General features: G+C 34.0%; 2 protein-coding genes across 2 annotated transcripts; both read right to left on the bottom strand.

Moving 5' to 3' along the window:
- Positions 1-258: 258 nt before the first annotated feature.
- On the bottom strand, positions 259-1,605 carry LOC145613639 (uncharacterized). Its single transcript, XM_081668730.1, has 3 exons — positions 1,416-1,605; positions 841-1,004; positions 259-756 (listed from the first exon to the last, which is right to left on the bottom strand). Exons 1-3 carry the CDS (start codon positions 1,603-1,605, stop codon positions 259-261), a joined length of 852 nt encoding a protein of 283 aa, XP_081524856.1.
- An 8,698-nt stretch (positions 1,606-10,303) lies between these two features.
- On the bottom strand, positions 10,304-13,125 carry LOC145614448 (uncharacterized). The gene is made up of 4 exons (XM_081669502.1): positions 12,705-13,125; positions 12,385-12,458; positions 11,536-11,671; positions 10,304-11,118 (listed from the first exon to the last, which is right to left on the bottom strand). Exons 1-4 carry the CDS (start codon positions 12,831-12,833, stop codon positions 10,621-10,623), a joined length of 837 nt encoding a protein of 278 aa, XP_081525628.1. The 5' UTR covers positions 12,834-13,125; the 3' UTR covers positions 10,304-10,620.
- Between the last annotated feature and the right edge of the window lie 1,865 nt (positions 13,126-14,990).

A 14,990-nucleotide genomic window follows, 5' to 3' on the forward strand; every position in this document is an offset into this window, starting at 1 on the left:
CGCCGGCCGAGGACGGTTGTCTACATCCAATGCACAAACCAGATGACGGTGCTCCGCCAAATGCTTCTTTGCCCCATTGATCGTCCCTCCATGAATCGGTCCCCCCGTTATCACATCTACCCTTCCTGTAGATAACGGTGGTATTCCTGCATCCCCTTGTCGGACTATTCTTCCTTGTGTTCTTTCGGGCCTTGCTTCTATCTGTTGCCTCTCAACTGCTTGTGCCGGTTGCTGATTCCTGCTTGAATTCAACCGGTATTATGTTAAGTGCCCTTTTCTGATCAACTCCTCAATGTTGTCCTTCAATTGTGTACACTCCTCCGTATAATGTCCCACATCCCTATGGAACATACAATACTTCTTCACATCCCTTGGCCTTGCCCTCATGGGAATCGGCCTCGACCAATCTTCTCTGTTCTGGTTTACTGAGTAGATTGCCGCCCTTGGTGTATTCAAGGGAGTGTAGGTGCTATATCTCATTGGCAGCCTTGTCGGTCTGGAATCTTGCCGACTTCCTCCTCCCCTTCCTGGGGCAGGAGCTCTCGGCCTGCTTCCTCCAAACGAGGTCCCTTCATACTGACTTTGCCCCTTTCCGGCAGTGACATGTCTGCTACTTGTCTTCATTAATTCCTCACTCTTTATATAATCATGAGCTTTGCTGAATGCCGCTGCCAATGTCGGCAGGTTCTTCCTTGTAAGATATCTCTTAAAATCCGAATCAACCAATCCATTCATTAAAGCCATCACAGCTATTTCCTGTTGCAATTTCGGAATGGTGTTTGCCTCATTGTTAAATCGCCTGATATTATCCCTCAAAGATTCATCCGGTTTCTGCTCCACAGCCATCAATTCTCCAGAGGTTCTCTGCCTCACACTGTTACTGACATACTGACCTACAAACATCTGAGTCAATCTTTCAAAGCTATCTACTGACCCAACTTCAAGGTTGTTAAACCAATCGGCTGCAGCCCCAATCAGAGTTGTCGGAAAGACTTTACACCAGACTGCATCCGAGTTAGTGTATAGCAACATGTGTCCCTCATAGGACGTTATGAATCTTGCCGGATCCCCTCTTCCATCATACCTACAAGTCGGCATTTTCACCTTTTCCATTGGCTGATCCAAGATGTGCTGGGCAAATGGAGATGCCCTTAACTGCACCACTGTGCGCACTGCTTGACCCTCTACTTGCGAACTTCTCTGCTGCTGAGTTCCAGTACTCACAACGTGACTTGAGGATTGTTCAACCCGCCGTGATGTTGTATGCGATCTTACCGGCGACTCATGTCGGAGTCTCCTCGACGAGTTCTCCAACTGATTGTGTTGTTCCTCCTGGTGACGGTGCGATGTTCCTCTATCGGCCTGGGCAGCTTCTCTTTCAGCCCGTACCGCCTCAGCCTCCTTTCTCTTCTTACTCATTGCACTCATCACCCTTGCGGCTGTTTCCAACTCATCTGGAGTGAATGCCGCCATAGGATCCTCTGCCTCCCCTCCTCCTGCAAGGGGAGTTATCGGCACATGAAATTGATTACCCTCTAGGGTATGGGTTTCATCTATTATTTCCACCTGGGGTTGTTCTACTGGTATTCCATTGTTTCCGGCCATGGTTATCGTTGTTATATGAATGTTTTTGTGTGAGGTTCTTAGGCGATAGAAGTGATCAACTACCCGTCCTTCTAGCGCCAAATTGTTTCAGTCTGATCCTGACTTCCCCAAGAATTCGGACCTGAGATCCTGATACTCCTATCGGCAAGCTGAGAACCTACACAATGAGAAGAAGTTAGCTAACCCCGGGGTGACCGGGGATAACCACTCCGATGATAAAGTCAGAAAGTGTGTAAGAGAAGAAGGTAAGTAAGGGAGAGAAAGTAGAGAGAGAAAGAGAGTGTCATTAATGTCCCTATTAATGAGGTCTTACCTACTATTTATAATGATCTACCTTGACAAGTGGCTTTCATCCATGCAGAGCCTTCTACGCCAAGTGTCGAGCTTCTGTTGCCACGTGCCGGATTCCGACAGGCCGACATGTCTTCTTTTTGGGACATATCGGCATCCTCTCATAACTGTTTAGAGCCTGACCACGCGCTTTCACAAGATATCGGTCATGCTCAGATATCATCCCATACAATAGTCACTTTGTACTTGTAATAACTCGCTCCTGCATTAGTTCATTCAATTTCATATACTACTTGTCCTATATACTAACCATTATTTTTAAAAGGCTAAAACTCTGAGCAAACTCAATTGTTAATTAGGAACTTATGATTATTTTAATTAAATACTCATAATAGGTGTTAAAAGGAATAGTAAGCCCAAAGGCCAAAAGCAATAAGGTAGTATACAATTGATAATCAATAAAACTATATCAAAAAGGAAATGCTGAAACTATTCTGAAAGATATGAAAATAAGATGTATTCAAACTGGAGTATAAAAATTCTACTACCATCCCTATATATTTTTTTCATTTTTCTTTTTGGTAATCTTAATTACTCTCTTTTATACCCATCAAAAAAATAAAAATGATTTATTTATGTGATTCAGTATGTTATGTAGATGTTTGATATGTTATATAATTGTTTATTTATGTATTAATTTTACTATTTAGTACAAAAAAATACAAGAGGAGGGAGAGTGAAAAATTAGTTTCTAACTTTAAACTACCCAAATTGCCCTTAAACTAAATGCCTTGAAAGAAATCCAATATGAAAATAGAAACATAATCAATATGAGTATCACATTTGCATTCTTCCAAAAATATACAAGTCCATAATAGAATAAAATCAAATCAAATAAAATAACACTAATATCACTACTATATAAGAATAATATATAACTCGTATGCAATCAAAGATTCTTATAGAATATCATACAAAACCTTAAAAAATTATATTTCTATCATAATACTTCCTCTCATTTTTTAATTGAAAAATTTGTGATTTCACGTCTATCAATGTATTATTTTGACGATCAATATCTTTAATTATAGATTAGTGAAAACTATAAAAAGATGAAAATTAGAAATCGAGATGAATCTATTTAGATCTCTTTTTTTTTTTTTTTTTGACAAATCTATTTAGATCTCATGTGATTATGTTTTCCTTACAAATAAATCACAAGAGATGGTCCAAGAATATTGTGTGAAAAGTGTCAAAGTTAAATTTCATTCAATTTTTTTTATTTGCATAAAACAATAATTCTCAGTTTGTAGATTTTAACTTGTATATGTGCGACAAAAAAGAATAAGTATTTAATTAAAGTAAATAGTTATCCCACTTACCTCTTATTAAAATAATTCAATTAAATTGTCTAAAATTATATGTCAGTGAAAGTGTAATAGTGCTTAAAAGAACAAAAGGAGTATTATATTTTAATTTTATGTGTTTACTTTTAAGCACTTTTTTTTAAAAAAAAATGGAAATTATGAATTGTCATAGAATTTCGGAAACCAACATCTTTAGGTTAAATATTAAAAATTTGTAAATTATATTAAGCTTTAAGGGACAATTTAGGTGGTTCACACTCCCCCTAGCTTGTTTAATACAAGTAGATATCAAAACCAAATTAAAGTCATTTTTTTTTCCAAACATTTTGCTCCGTAGTTTCTAGTTTTAGTTTGTACGTTTTTTTTTTTTTACCTTGTGTCCATGTTCATCAATATCAGAGTATATAAACCGATCCTAAGATTCAATCATTAGCTTAAGTTTTTGGTTGAGTTGGTCTTTTGAAATGCTATTAAGAGCAGGGTATGACATGGGGTCCATGTTGCATCCATATTTCAAGCTCATAGGGCTCTCATGTGAGGGGGTGTGATAGAGAAAATAAACCGATCCTGAGCTTCAAACATTAGTTTAAGTTTTTAGTTGAGTCAGTTTTTAACAATCAATGTAAACCCTATCCCATCTTATTCATTTTCTACATGTGGCTTATGTTGTAAAAAATGCTCTAGTCACACACTCCCTCCATCTTTCAAGAAGTTTGCCGTGTATACTAGAAAGAGATGTTTTTGAAGGAGTTTATCTCTTTCGTTATCAATAGAGTTTGAGACAATTCTCTAAATACGATACCAGGTATATCTTAATCAATTTTTATACCCTTATTTTTTGCCTTACAAAATTTCAATATTCTACCGCGTACACCTAAAACAATAAGAGTGAAATTATTTTCATTTTACTTTTTTTTTTTTTTTTTGACAAAGAAAAGAGGGTATCTTTGCCGAGTAAAAGATCCCTACTTTTACGTCTGAAAAAAAAAAGATATGAATACACTAGTACACTTAGGTACATGGTCTACAACATCCCCCATAATTCGGAATTGGAACGAACAATAACATCGCCTAGTCGCCACTCGCCACACTCCAAGCAGGCCAAGTGGCCCCACATCAACATTATATCGTTCCGTTGTCTTGCTCACCAAGCTACTTAATGAGACTCCACCATTGACATTTTACAATTGCCAAGTTGACCATCCTTTTCATTGTTCATTTGCAAGCCAACATCACCTTATGGGCAATAGACCTATGGTGATACGTCTATATGACTATATGTATGTAGGTACATTTCACAATTGGTTAAATTATCACATTGGTGTGTAGTAAGAGCGAGGCTAAAGTTATGTCGAGGTAGCTAAATTTTTTTTTTTTTTTTCCTGACACGGAATAAGTTAGGGTCTGTTCATATTTACTAAACTGAGCTGAACTGAACTGAACTGATTGGAGCTGAACTGAACTGAACTGAATTGAGCTGAAATGAATATTTTATGTGAGAGGGAAATTAAGAGCTGAACTGAACTGATTGGAACTGAACTGAACTGAACTGAAATTAAGTAAATATGAATAGGTCCTTAGTGGGGTTAATAGTTTATTGAAAAGTAATAAATATGAGAGGAAAGATATAATAATAATAATAAAAAAAAAAAAGTAATATTGGGTTTGGGTGGAGACCATGAGAGGAGAGAGATATAATTTTTTAATGTAACTTTTTGACAAAAAAGGAAGTGTAACACTTATTAAAACACGGTCGGATTTGGTAAGTGTAACACTTATTAAAACACGGAGGGAGTACTATATTTTATCAATTTTCTCTATTACTTTAAACCCCACTTAAATTATTTTATCATTTCTCTCTCCTCTATGGTCCTCACTTATATAATAAAAATATCTACTCCCCTCACATATTATCTCTTACATGGTCACCATCTTACCTTTACTATAATAATTTATTCACCCACTCATAATAATATATTACTCTCCTAAAACTCTGCGCATCATAAAGTGATACAAATAAAAATAAATGGAGAGAGTACATATTATCAACTGTTATCTTCAATTTTTAAAAGTCAATTTAATACTAATAAATAAAAGCTACCTCCATCACTAAAAGCTATTCCAACTATTGCGTTACTTAATATTCAAATATTTTTTATCAAGGAGTGATTTGACAAGTCAAAAGCTACTTAAAGCTACCTAAAAAATAAAAACTATTCAAAAGCTAGTGTCAAACACGTCTTTGACATTACGAACTACGATCATAATTATCACTAGTCCATTTTTGGAAATATGTTGTTAGCATGTACTCCCTACTTTTAATTTTGTAAGTGTTGAAGTCTTAGATGATAATCAATGAAGTCTACACAAGACCGCTAACACACACGTTACTATGAGTCTATGAGTCCTATGACTATGATTATGACTTCCTCCCTTGCCCAGAAATTTCTTAAAAGTTTCCATTCACCGATTTTTAACTTGTTTTAATTCTGAGCACCGGAAATTTTTTGTTCTATGTCTTGTACATGGCGAACTTACGTAACATTTACTCCGTATTATGATAACTTTAACCTTTTAAGAATAACTTTTAATTTGTAATGAGTTTAATTTATTTTAATGTGTTTATCTAATAAATCAAAGCTAACTAATAACTATTAAGCAAATACTTTATAATTGCTTTTTTAAGAGTAAAATTTATATTTGTAATGAGTTTAATTTATTTTAATGTGTATATCTAATAAATCAAAGCTAACTAATAACTATTAAGCAAATACTTTATGACTGCTTTTCTAAGAGTAAAATTTATATTTGTAATGAGTTTAATTTATTTTAATGTGTATATCTAATAAATCAAAGCTAACTAATAACTATTAAGCAAATACTTTATAATTGCTATTCTAAGAGTAAAATTTATATTACGAAAATGGTAACTTTTATAATGTATAAGGATAACTTTATAATTTTTAGAATTTTTTTTTTACCCGTCTTACAATAACTTAATAAACCATCTTAATCAATCAATAACTATATACTAAAAGACACATCAGCAATGACACGTGTCATCTCCTGGTGTGTCCTTAGTATTTTTTTTTTTTTAATTTAGAAAATTTTATTTAAAGAAGTTATTTAAAAGAAATTTTTTTTTTGTCAACCAAATAAACAAACAATAATATTTACCTTTCTTATGTTATTACCCAATTAAGTACGGATTAATAAGGAAATAAATAATCTTTCTACAAATATATTAACTTTTTATTTTGTATGCCATAAAGGCGTAAATTAATTTATATAAAGAAAATATGGAGTAATTAAAATAACCGTGCATGGCACGGGAGCTAACCTAGTGAAGAATAATTTGTGTGTGTGTGTGTGTGTGTGTGTTTTTTTTTTAATTTTTTTGGCTTACATTCACTAATTTGTTTAAAAGTGTTTGCAGGTATGTTAAAGAATAGACCTCTCAAGTATTATTACATATAAGTGTCCTACATTAGTTGAAGAAGAGAGAGCTAATCACTTTATAAACTAAGGGGCTACTCCTCCCATTACCATATGATTTTGGGATGGAATCTTATTTGGACTAAGTGGACTTTCTCTTGGTTCGCGGGTGCGTCTTAATTTCGTATTTAACTAGATAGTCTTAAGAGTTGTATGATCGGTCGTGTTATAGGAGTTACTTTGTTTTATTACAAGCAGTTACATAGTACGATCAGTTGCACACGCTTTGTGGAAGTAATGTTAGAATGTACTTTGTAATATATTAAAAATAAAATTTATTTTAGGTGTTGCTGATTGTCCAATCATGAATTTAAGGTGATAGTTGTCCTTTTCTTTTCGATTAGTTATAAAAACTATTGTCCCTCCCACCCCCCCCCCCCCCCTCTCTGATAAACGCGGGCCTAGGCCGCACCCGCAAACCAAGGGAGAGAGTCTACTTCACAAGTCCAAGGAGGTTCCATCCCAAAACCATATGGCAATAGGAGGAGTAGCGCCTTAGCCTTATAAAGTGTTTAATTCTCTCTTCTTCAACCAATGTGGGACACTTACATGTGGTGACACTTGAGAGAGGTTTATTCTTCAACACTCTCTCTCTCTCTCTTTTTGGTTAACTTCTATTTATTTCTTGATCAAAACGTATCTAAACGTGTTGAATGAAATTTTAGATATTAGATCAAAGACTAGTTGATGAACTTGACGTAGATTAATCACAAGATTCACAACAGTCATATATCAACACAAACACTTTGGTAAGCATAGGGGAAGAGGGGGCCGTACGTGTATAATATTATTGTATGATCAGTTCATTTTTAGGGATCACGGAATCACCTTTGTGTACTACTTAAAATGATCTAATGTAATATAAGTTTCAATAACATCTAATTTGGGCATCCCCAACCTTTGGTGCTTCTTAAAAGCATCAAAGATGTACGAGTGTATGACTTATTTTAACATTAAGCTTAAAAGATAAACCAACAAACCAAATATGTATAGTAAAGATGGTGGATAATTCACTTTATGACTTTGAGGTTTTCAAGTTCTACCATCTATGTATGCTTGGGAGTAGAGGATTCTTTCACCCTTCCGATCCCCTCCACTCTCAAAATATGATCTAGTTGAGCTAGCCGACCTGTGAGAGGAATGATGCTAGTTCTAATGTTCTATAGGATAATAGCATAAAGCTATTGATAGTGATAGGTGACATTCTTTGTGCCATCAACGCAATATGTTAAACAACAATGGTAGATCCCTTGGCCTAATTACCATGACCATAAAATACCATGGTTTCGTCTGTCAGGATTAATCTTATGGTAGAGGCTAGCTTAGTTATATATGAACATTAACATTTTGTATTAAGTATAGTTTGCCTGCCTTTATAGTACGGAGTAATTATGTTTGGTGAATGATTAAACAGCCAAACTAACATGAAATACATGTGAATTTTCTATAACTATAAAATTTCTGATAGGTTAGTGGGTACATAATAAGATAACCCATATCGGCTTATAGGCCCAAGTGGGCAGGTAATGATGAGCCCAAGTTGATGAAAAGCCCAAATGGCAGACTGCTAGCTAAGCAATACAGATGTTAGCCCATTTAGTGCTATTGTGGTCTCTGAATATGAGTAAGTAAATACGTAGTAATGAATTTGGCTTTCTAAGGTAATTTATTTTATGTCAATTTTGGATTTCCCGGTTCATAAATTTTACATGTACTTGTATTTAATTAAAAACAATTTTAGATGATCAACTACCTTGATTAAAGAATTAATGCGTATTACTCAAAATTAGAGGTCAAATTCCGTTTATATCACTTGTCCTTACATGCGGTTTTATACTTTTATGCAAGTTAAAATTATAATTCTCTTAGATGAAACACAATTCTTCGGAAAATGCTTGAAACAGATAAGGTAACTGGTTGAAAGGGAATTATATATAGCATGTACAAATGTACAATAATACTGTAATCTTTAATGTATTGTTTATTCACTGGGCGAAGCCTGACTTGACTAAGGATCAAGGGAGGCCGGTCTAATAAGCGCGATTGAAGAGGGGGATCGGTCTAATACTCTAATATGCATCCATGCTACTTCAATAAGTGCGAGTAGGACGAAGCATTAGTAAGGTAAAACATTACAGGGGCCATGGCCCTCTTAGACCTCAACTAAGCTTCGCCCACCCTATTGTACAGAGAAGGGCAAGTGCAAAATATCACATAATTTGTGTAATATAGCTGATAAGTTATACTCCCTCTATTCCTATTTGTTTGCCCCATATTTTATATTTGGATTTTCCTTAAAAATTGCTCCATTTTCTTATTTAGTAATGTGTCCCCACCATTAACCCCACTTGCAAACTTTGGTATTTTTTTTTTTTGAAAGGTTGCAAAAATGCAAACTTTGGTTTAATCCTTAACAAAACACATTTTGCCTATGAAGCAAACAAATAGGGACAGAGGGAGTATCATAATAATTAATTTGCAGAATTAAACATGCTATTTAAATTATTGTGGTGTATGATCTACGATTTCCATAAATTTAATCGGTGAATGATCTTAAAGGTCCAATAAATATAATCGTTGCATGATCTACAATGTTTGGTAAGTTTAAAAAATTGTGGAACAGTACATACTGCATCCATCACTAATGTATTGATTAATTCAACTTGATACTTTACTTAATAATGACCAGTTCTTACTATAGAGTACTACTACTAATCTCTTGGGTCAAGCATATTGCTATGGAGTTTGGAGTGGTTTGCTTCCCAACATCTGAGTATTGAGTTAATATTGTCATAATTAAGGGACATAAAATAATAGTATGGAGTAATTGTAGACATAACCATTCAATATCACATCCAAAACTCCTAAAGTACCATATGTCCATATATATCCATTAAGCTTGGATGTTACATGTTAGGAATAAAAGCGGATGTCAACTGGTACACACAACTCGGAATCAAATTCCATATACATCACCACCTTTGTGGCTCTCTTTAGTCTTTACAGTTAAAAAAACATTTAGTAAAAAAAAGTGTAACTAGAAAGAAATTTCGAGAACAACATATATTAGGGAATGAAACCGATGGACATTAGGGAACAAAAAGGTTAACTAGAAAAGAAATTTCAAGATGGATTGATGTTAGGTAACGAAAGGGATAACCTTGAATAAAATTTCGAGAACGACTGATATTATGGAACGAAAGGAGTAACTCGAAAGAAAAAATGTCCCTTGTAATGTCATTTGCTGTGACTGTTCGAGCAGTGTAACAATTCAATAATACTCGTAGGAGATACCAGAGTGTTCAGGTTAATAAAAGAAAAAAAAGATCCACTTTGCTGCAATAAACAGATAGCCCAGAAATAGTAGAACTATTTAATGGAGATGTGAAATTTAAGAAGAAACAAGTTTGCTTTAGAAGTGGGTCGGTCAGGTCAATTTTCATCACTTGCAACACAAGCTTAGCATCAACTATTACCATTTCAAATTGAGTAGGGTTTTTGTTTAATTATTGCAACCTACTTTAGCTAGGAACATGGAAAAAAAATGTACGAAATTTTCGGTCTATTCCGTCTATAATTTAAATAAACTTAACAGCCCCAACCACTTCATTGAAATATGACAACGACAATTTAGGAAAACAAAAAATAATAAACCAAAGTTTTTATAAACATTACAACCCAATTAGCAAAATGTCTTTAGCTTTCTGATCAACAAGTTAAGCCTAAGAGAAATATGTGACCAAACCCGAACAGTAGCAAGGTCATGTTATATGCGAACCCTTACCCACAACGAAGAATGAGACACGCGGAATCAATAATGTGAATAAGAAGATGAAAAAACAATGTTAGATCTCTGACATGATTAAACCAGGGCGATGCTGCTTTCACCGCCTGGAGGCTTTCGTACCCCTGTGTAGTAGTCTCGGGATTCTGCTTTACCATCTGAGAAGATATTGTTTCCGCTTATCTCTCTCAGCTTGGCATGACTCAAAGGTTTTTCTGTTGAGCTAGGAGGTGCATCTTCTGTGAAAATGTTGTTTCCTGATAAGTGAGCAAATTTCTGGTCGGAAATCTTCTTTGCTGTTTTCACTACAGGTTCGCTGTCAGTTTCCTGGAATGCAGGGGATCTTACAGTGGATCGTGGCTTTATTTCAGGTGGAGGGGCAAAGATGTCGTGTCCACTAAGCTCCTTGCACTTGGCATCGGAGAGTTGTTTCTTCAACTTTGCTTCTGCAGCGCTATCCAGATTTCCACTCAGTTCTCGCTGTTTTGCCACTTCTGGTAAGGTGGCAGGTTTCTTTGGAGAAAGGCTCTCATCATCAGCACCAAATGAGATTTGACTCATTCCAGTAAGAGCTTGCTGGTACACCAAATCACCATAAAATATTGCAAGATCATTAGTACATCGTTGTATACTAACCAAACGTTGAAGAACTATTAATTATGAATTACTATAAAAGATAAACAAATTTTCAACAAGGCAAAGCAAAACAAGAAGCTTCTCTAAGACATTTGACCAAACATATCATGACAAAGTGGCACTTTCCTAGGAAGTACAAACACCCAAGTTTGTTTGTAAACTGGGAGCAGACTAGTAGCTACATTTATCATTTTCCAACAGCCACTACTAATTGTCTAATTTCCAGTAATGTCATGACAAGGAAGTACTTGACCGGGGCATGGACCTCGATTTTTTGTTGATAACTTGATGATCATGATACCGTTCACTCATTTTACCAATCAATACACAACTACAAGGGGGTGATTCATAGTATACCTGGTACATACGTACGCCAGTCTTGTTACCCGGGGTTTGGTTGGCACCTTCAGCTTCTTGTTCATCGGTTTCCTCTTCACCGGCAAATATGCCACTACCAATCATCTCTTTCGACTTGTAAGCAGAACATGGTTTCCTGAGATTAGGCACATTACATACACTTGTTATACATAGTCCTTTCGAAGTTGCAACAACAACAAACCAACCAATCCACAAAAACATACATCTCCTTGAACAAGACGTTCAATTATTCAATCAATTATACTTCGCTCTATTTAGGAACAACCACTCGTATCAACATTGAACATCAATTAAAACAAACCAAAAATTGACAAATACATAGTAACATTAAACATAAGAAATTGATCACGACATCCATCTTTCGCCATCAATCCAACAGAACACCGTAAACCATCAATCCAATCAATCAAAAAGCCAAAAACACAGAGTTTACTTAGATTGCAAACAAACATTATATCCTCACAAACACAAATTATACTTACCTATAAAACACTATAAGGTCTATAACTGAATTATAAGCAAATAAACCTTAATCCCAAAGCAATAACAATAACATAGAACAATTCACACTAATGAATAATGAATGATACTTAATGAACACAATGAACAGACAATTGATCAAACAACCAAATTTTCTTTTTTGAATCATTCATTTCACATTTCTTCTTTTCCATTCTACATGTGAAGAATAAAGATCCAATGAATTCAACATAAATTCACAAACAAAATCACAAAATAAATGGAAAAAAAAGGGTACAAACAAGAAAAACGTGAGAAAAAAAAATATGTTTGGTATAAATTGAACTATAAAAATATAACAGATCTTACCTTTTTACCAAGGATTCAAACTCTTCATCTGTCACTTGACCTCCAAACACCACCTTACTGATCCCATCCGATGGCTGCTCATTTCCCAGCATAAATTAAAATTAATAAAAAAGAAAAATCACTCTTTGTTAATAATTCAAATATCCCAGAAAAATCCAAATTATTAAAAAAAAATAATAATAACCCAGATAATTTTTCAGTAGCAGGGAAACAACCCATAAATTAAAATTAAATAACAACTCAGAAAATTAAAAATTTCTGTTCCAAGAAAATCCCAAATAAAAATGAACCCAAATTTTCTAAAAAAATAAAGAAATTACCTGAACGTTGCGAATAGGGCGATTAGAGGAGGAGAGAGCAGGCGAATCGGCGGGAGGATTTTCCGACCAAGTAAGCAGATCTGCAGTTGAAGTGTGAGGTTTTCTCACCGGAGTTCCTCGGTGCTCCATTTTCTTCTTTAACTCCTCAATTTCCCAAAATGTACAGTTCCAAAATTATCAAAATAAATTTCACTATCTTATATTATAATTATTCTTATGTATAATAATTCGAATCAAATTGTTAATGTTATTATGATAATATAGCACGCAAAGAATAATTAAATTTGAAAAATTAAAAAAAAAATTAGAGGGGTTGTTTTTCTGACACTGAGTTTGTTTAGCTTGTGCTACTACTTGAAGTGGTATGATATTTAGAGAGAGAATGAAATGTGAAATTAATTTTCTTCTTCAAATTCTCTCTCTTCTCGAAGCAAAAAAAGGGTGAAGGGTGAAGGGTGAAGGGTGAAGGGTGAAATGACGAAATTGCCCTTTTGTGGCGTTTAAGTTTTACTATTACAGCTTGGATTATACGGATGCTTTAAGCTACACTCTTTTCTGACCCCACCGTATTAAACCGTATTTTTTAATTATTAATTAAAATATATAATTCCACGTTTCACTCTTTTATTTGTCTATGTATTTTTTTAAGGGGATAATACGAAGAATAATAAATTGATAATTAGGTATTGTAGATTTGAATGTAAATTTGTTATTGGTGAGTGGATATGGCAAATTGGAAAGTAATTTTGAAATTCAGTTGGTGGCAGCCTCAGCTATAGTGATGCTGCGTATATAACGGTTATTTATGATCTTATCTTGACGATTTTTAAATTTTAATTTGGGATTGAATATTCTTTTTTAATTGTTTTAAAATTGGAGGATCGACAAATACGAGTAATATGTTGGTTGTAATCTAAAATTTGAATTTAATTTTGGAGTTACATTTTTGGCTTATTAACAACATTAATTAACATTGATATTGTAATAAATTTAAATCCTTTAGAACTATAAAAAAAAAAAAAAATTGGTGTGGCCGACCACACCATGCGGCAAGCTGACATACACCAAAACACTAATCGGGTAATCCCTGGCCGACTGAGGGCCTATCTCCTCAACTTAATTTCAATACGATTTAGCCTAGCTCCAATCAGTTCTGTTCAGCTCTTTATTTCCTTATCTCATAAACAATTCATTTCAGCTCTATTCAGTTCAGTTCAGTAAATAAATCAGAACAGACCCTGGATAAACCCTAACCGAGTAACCACTAATTGTCCAAGTAACCCTATATAACCACACCATGTGGGCAGCCACGTGAAAATCATATGAATGTAACACACCCTTAATTTGATGTTTACATTTTGGCTATGGGAAATTATAAATGACATAGTGAGTATGCATTAATATTAATGTTTATTTCTTTATGAGTAAAATTGACATTTTTAAAAATTGTTTTGAATTGTGAGAATTGACAAATATTATGTTGGTTGTAATCCAAAATTTGAATTTAATTTTGATGTTAATTTATTTATTAATTATTTACTCTTATTTTTATTTTTTAGGGAAGAAGCTAGCATGAGATTTTATTCCAAATCCAATCTAGCTAAGGTTAAAAGACTTTGGGGAAACAAGTCCAAACAAACAAGTTCCATACAAGTATGCGTATGATTGAATCCCATCTTGCAACAAGGTGGGCTACAATATTTCCTGCTCTACGAACATGAAAAAAATAAAAAAAATTCAAATCGTCTAGCCGTCTAATAATAAGCTTGCTTATATCATCATAAATAAGCCAAAAATATTAATTTTGATGTTACTTTTATGGCTTATTAAAAGCAATTATTAATATTGGTATTGATTTCTTTTGTAAAAAAATTGGCATTTACATTTTGGGAAATATTTAATGTTGTATGGGAAATCATTAATTATTACTCCCTCCATCCCAAAAAGAACGACCCATTTGGCCAAAACTTTGTCCCAAAAAGAATGACCCATTTGCATTAAAACACCCACCAATTTGCTACAATATTTGTGCAAAATTAACTTCCCCATATAAAAATTTGATTTTCCATGTTATTTTATTACTTTCTCTCTTTATTTTTTAACAAACCCCATGTAAATTTATCTTTCCAATATACTTTTACTTCTTTTTACTTAACTTCCTTAATACCCGCGTAATCAACCCAAATGGGTCGTTTTTTTTGGGACGGAGGGAGTATTATGACATATTGGCATATTGCACAAGCATCAAAATTGATTTTTTTTTTTTAATTTTTTAAATAAGTTGGC

Source organism: Chenopodium album, chromosome 25 (assembly GCF_948465745.1).
Source record: "Chenopodium album chromosome 25, dcCheAlbu1.1, whole genome shotgun sequence".
Lineage (NCBI taxonomy): Eukaryota > Viridiplantae > Streptophyta > Magnoliopsida > Caryophyllales > Amaranthaceae > Chenopodium > Chenopodium album.

What these genes read in the sequence shown, in the direction of transcription:
- LOC145613639 (XM_081668730.1), bottom strand. Translation starts at nt 1,605, where the DNA reads ATGGCCGGAAACAATGGAATACCAGTAGAACAACCCCAGGTGGAAATA. An exon ending in AAGGGTGATGAGTGCAATGA is followed by an intron (nt 1,005 to 1,415) that starts GTAAGAAGAGAA and finishes ACTCGGATGCAG; the next exon opens with TCTGGTGTAAAGTCTTTCCG. An exon ending in CCTCTGGAGAATTGATGGCT is followed by an intron (nt 757 to 840) that starts GTGGAGCAGAAA and finishes AAATTGCAACAG; the next exon opens with GAAATAGCTGTGATGGCTTT.
- LOC145614448 (XM_081669502.1), bottom strand. Translation starts at nt 12,833, where the DNA reads ATGGAGCACCGAGGAACTCCGGTGAGAAAACCTCACACTTCAACTGCA. An exon ending in GCCCTATTCGCAACGTTCAG is followed by an intron (nt 12,459 to 12,704) that starts GTAATTTCTTTA and finishes GGAAATGAGCAG; the next exon opens with CCATCGGATGGGATCAGTAA. An exon ending in CTGGCGTACGTATGTACCAG is followed by an intron (nt 11,119 to 11,535) that starts GTATACTATGAA and finishes TTGGTGTACCAG; the next exon opens with CAAGCTCTTACTGGAATGAG.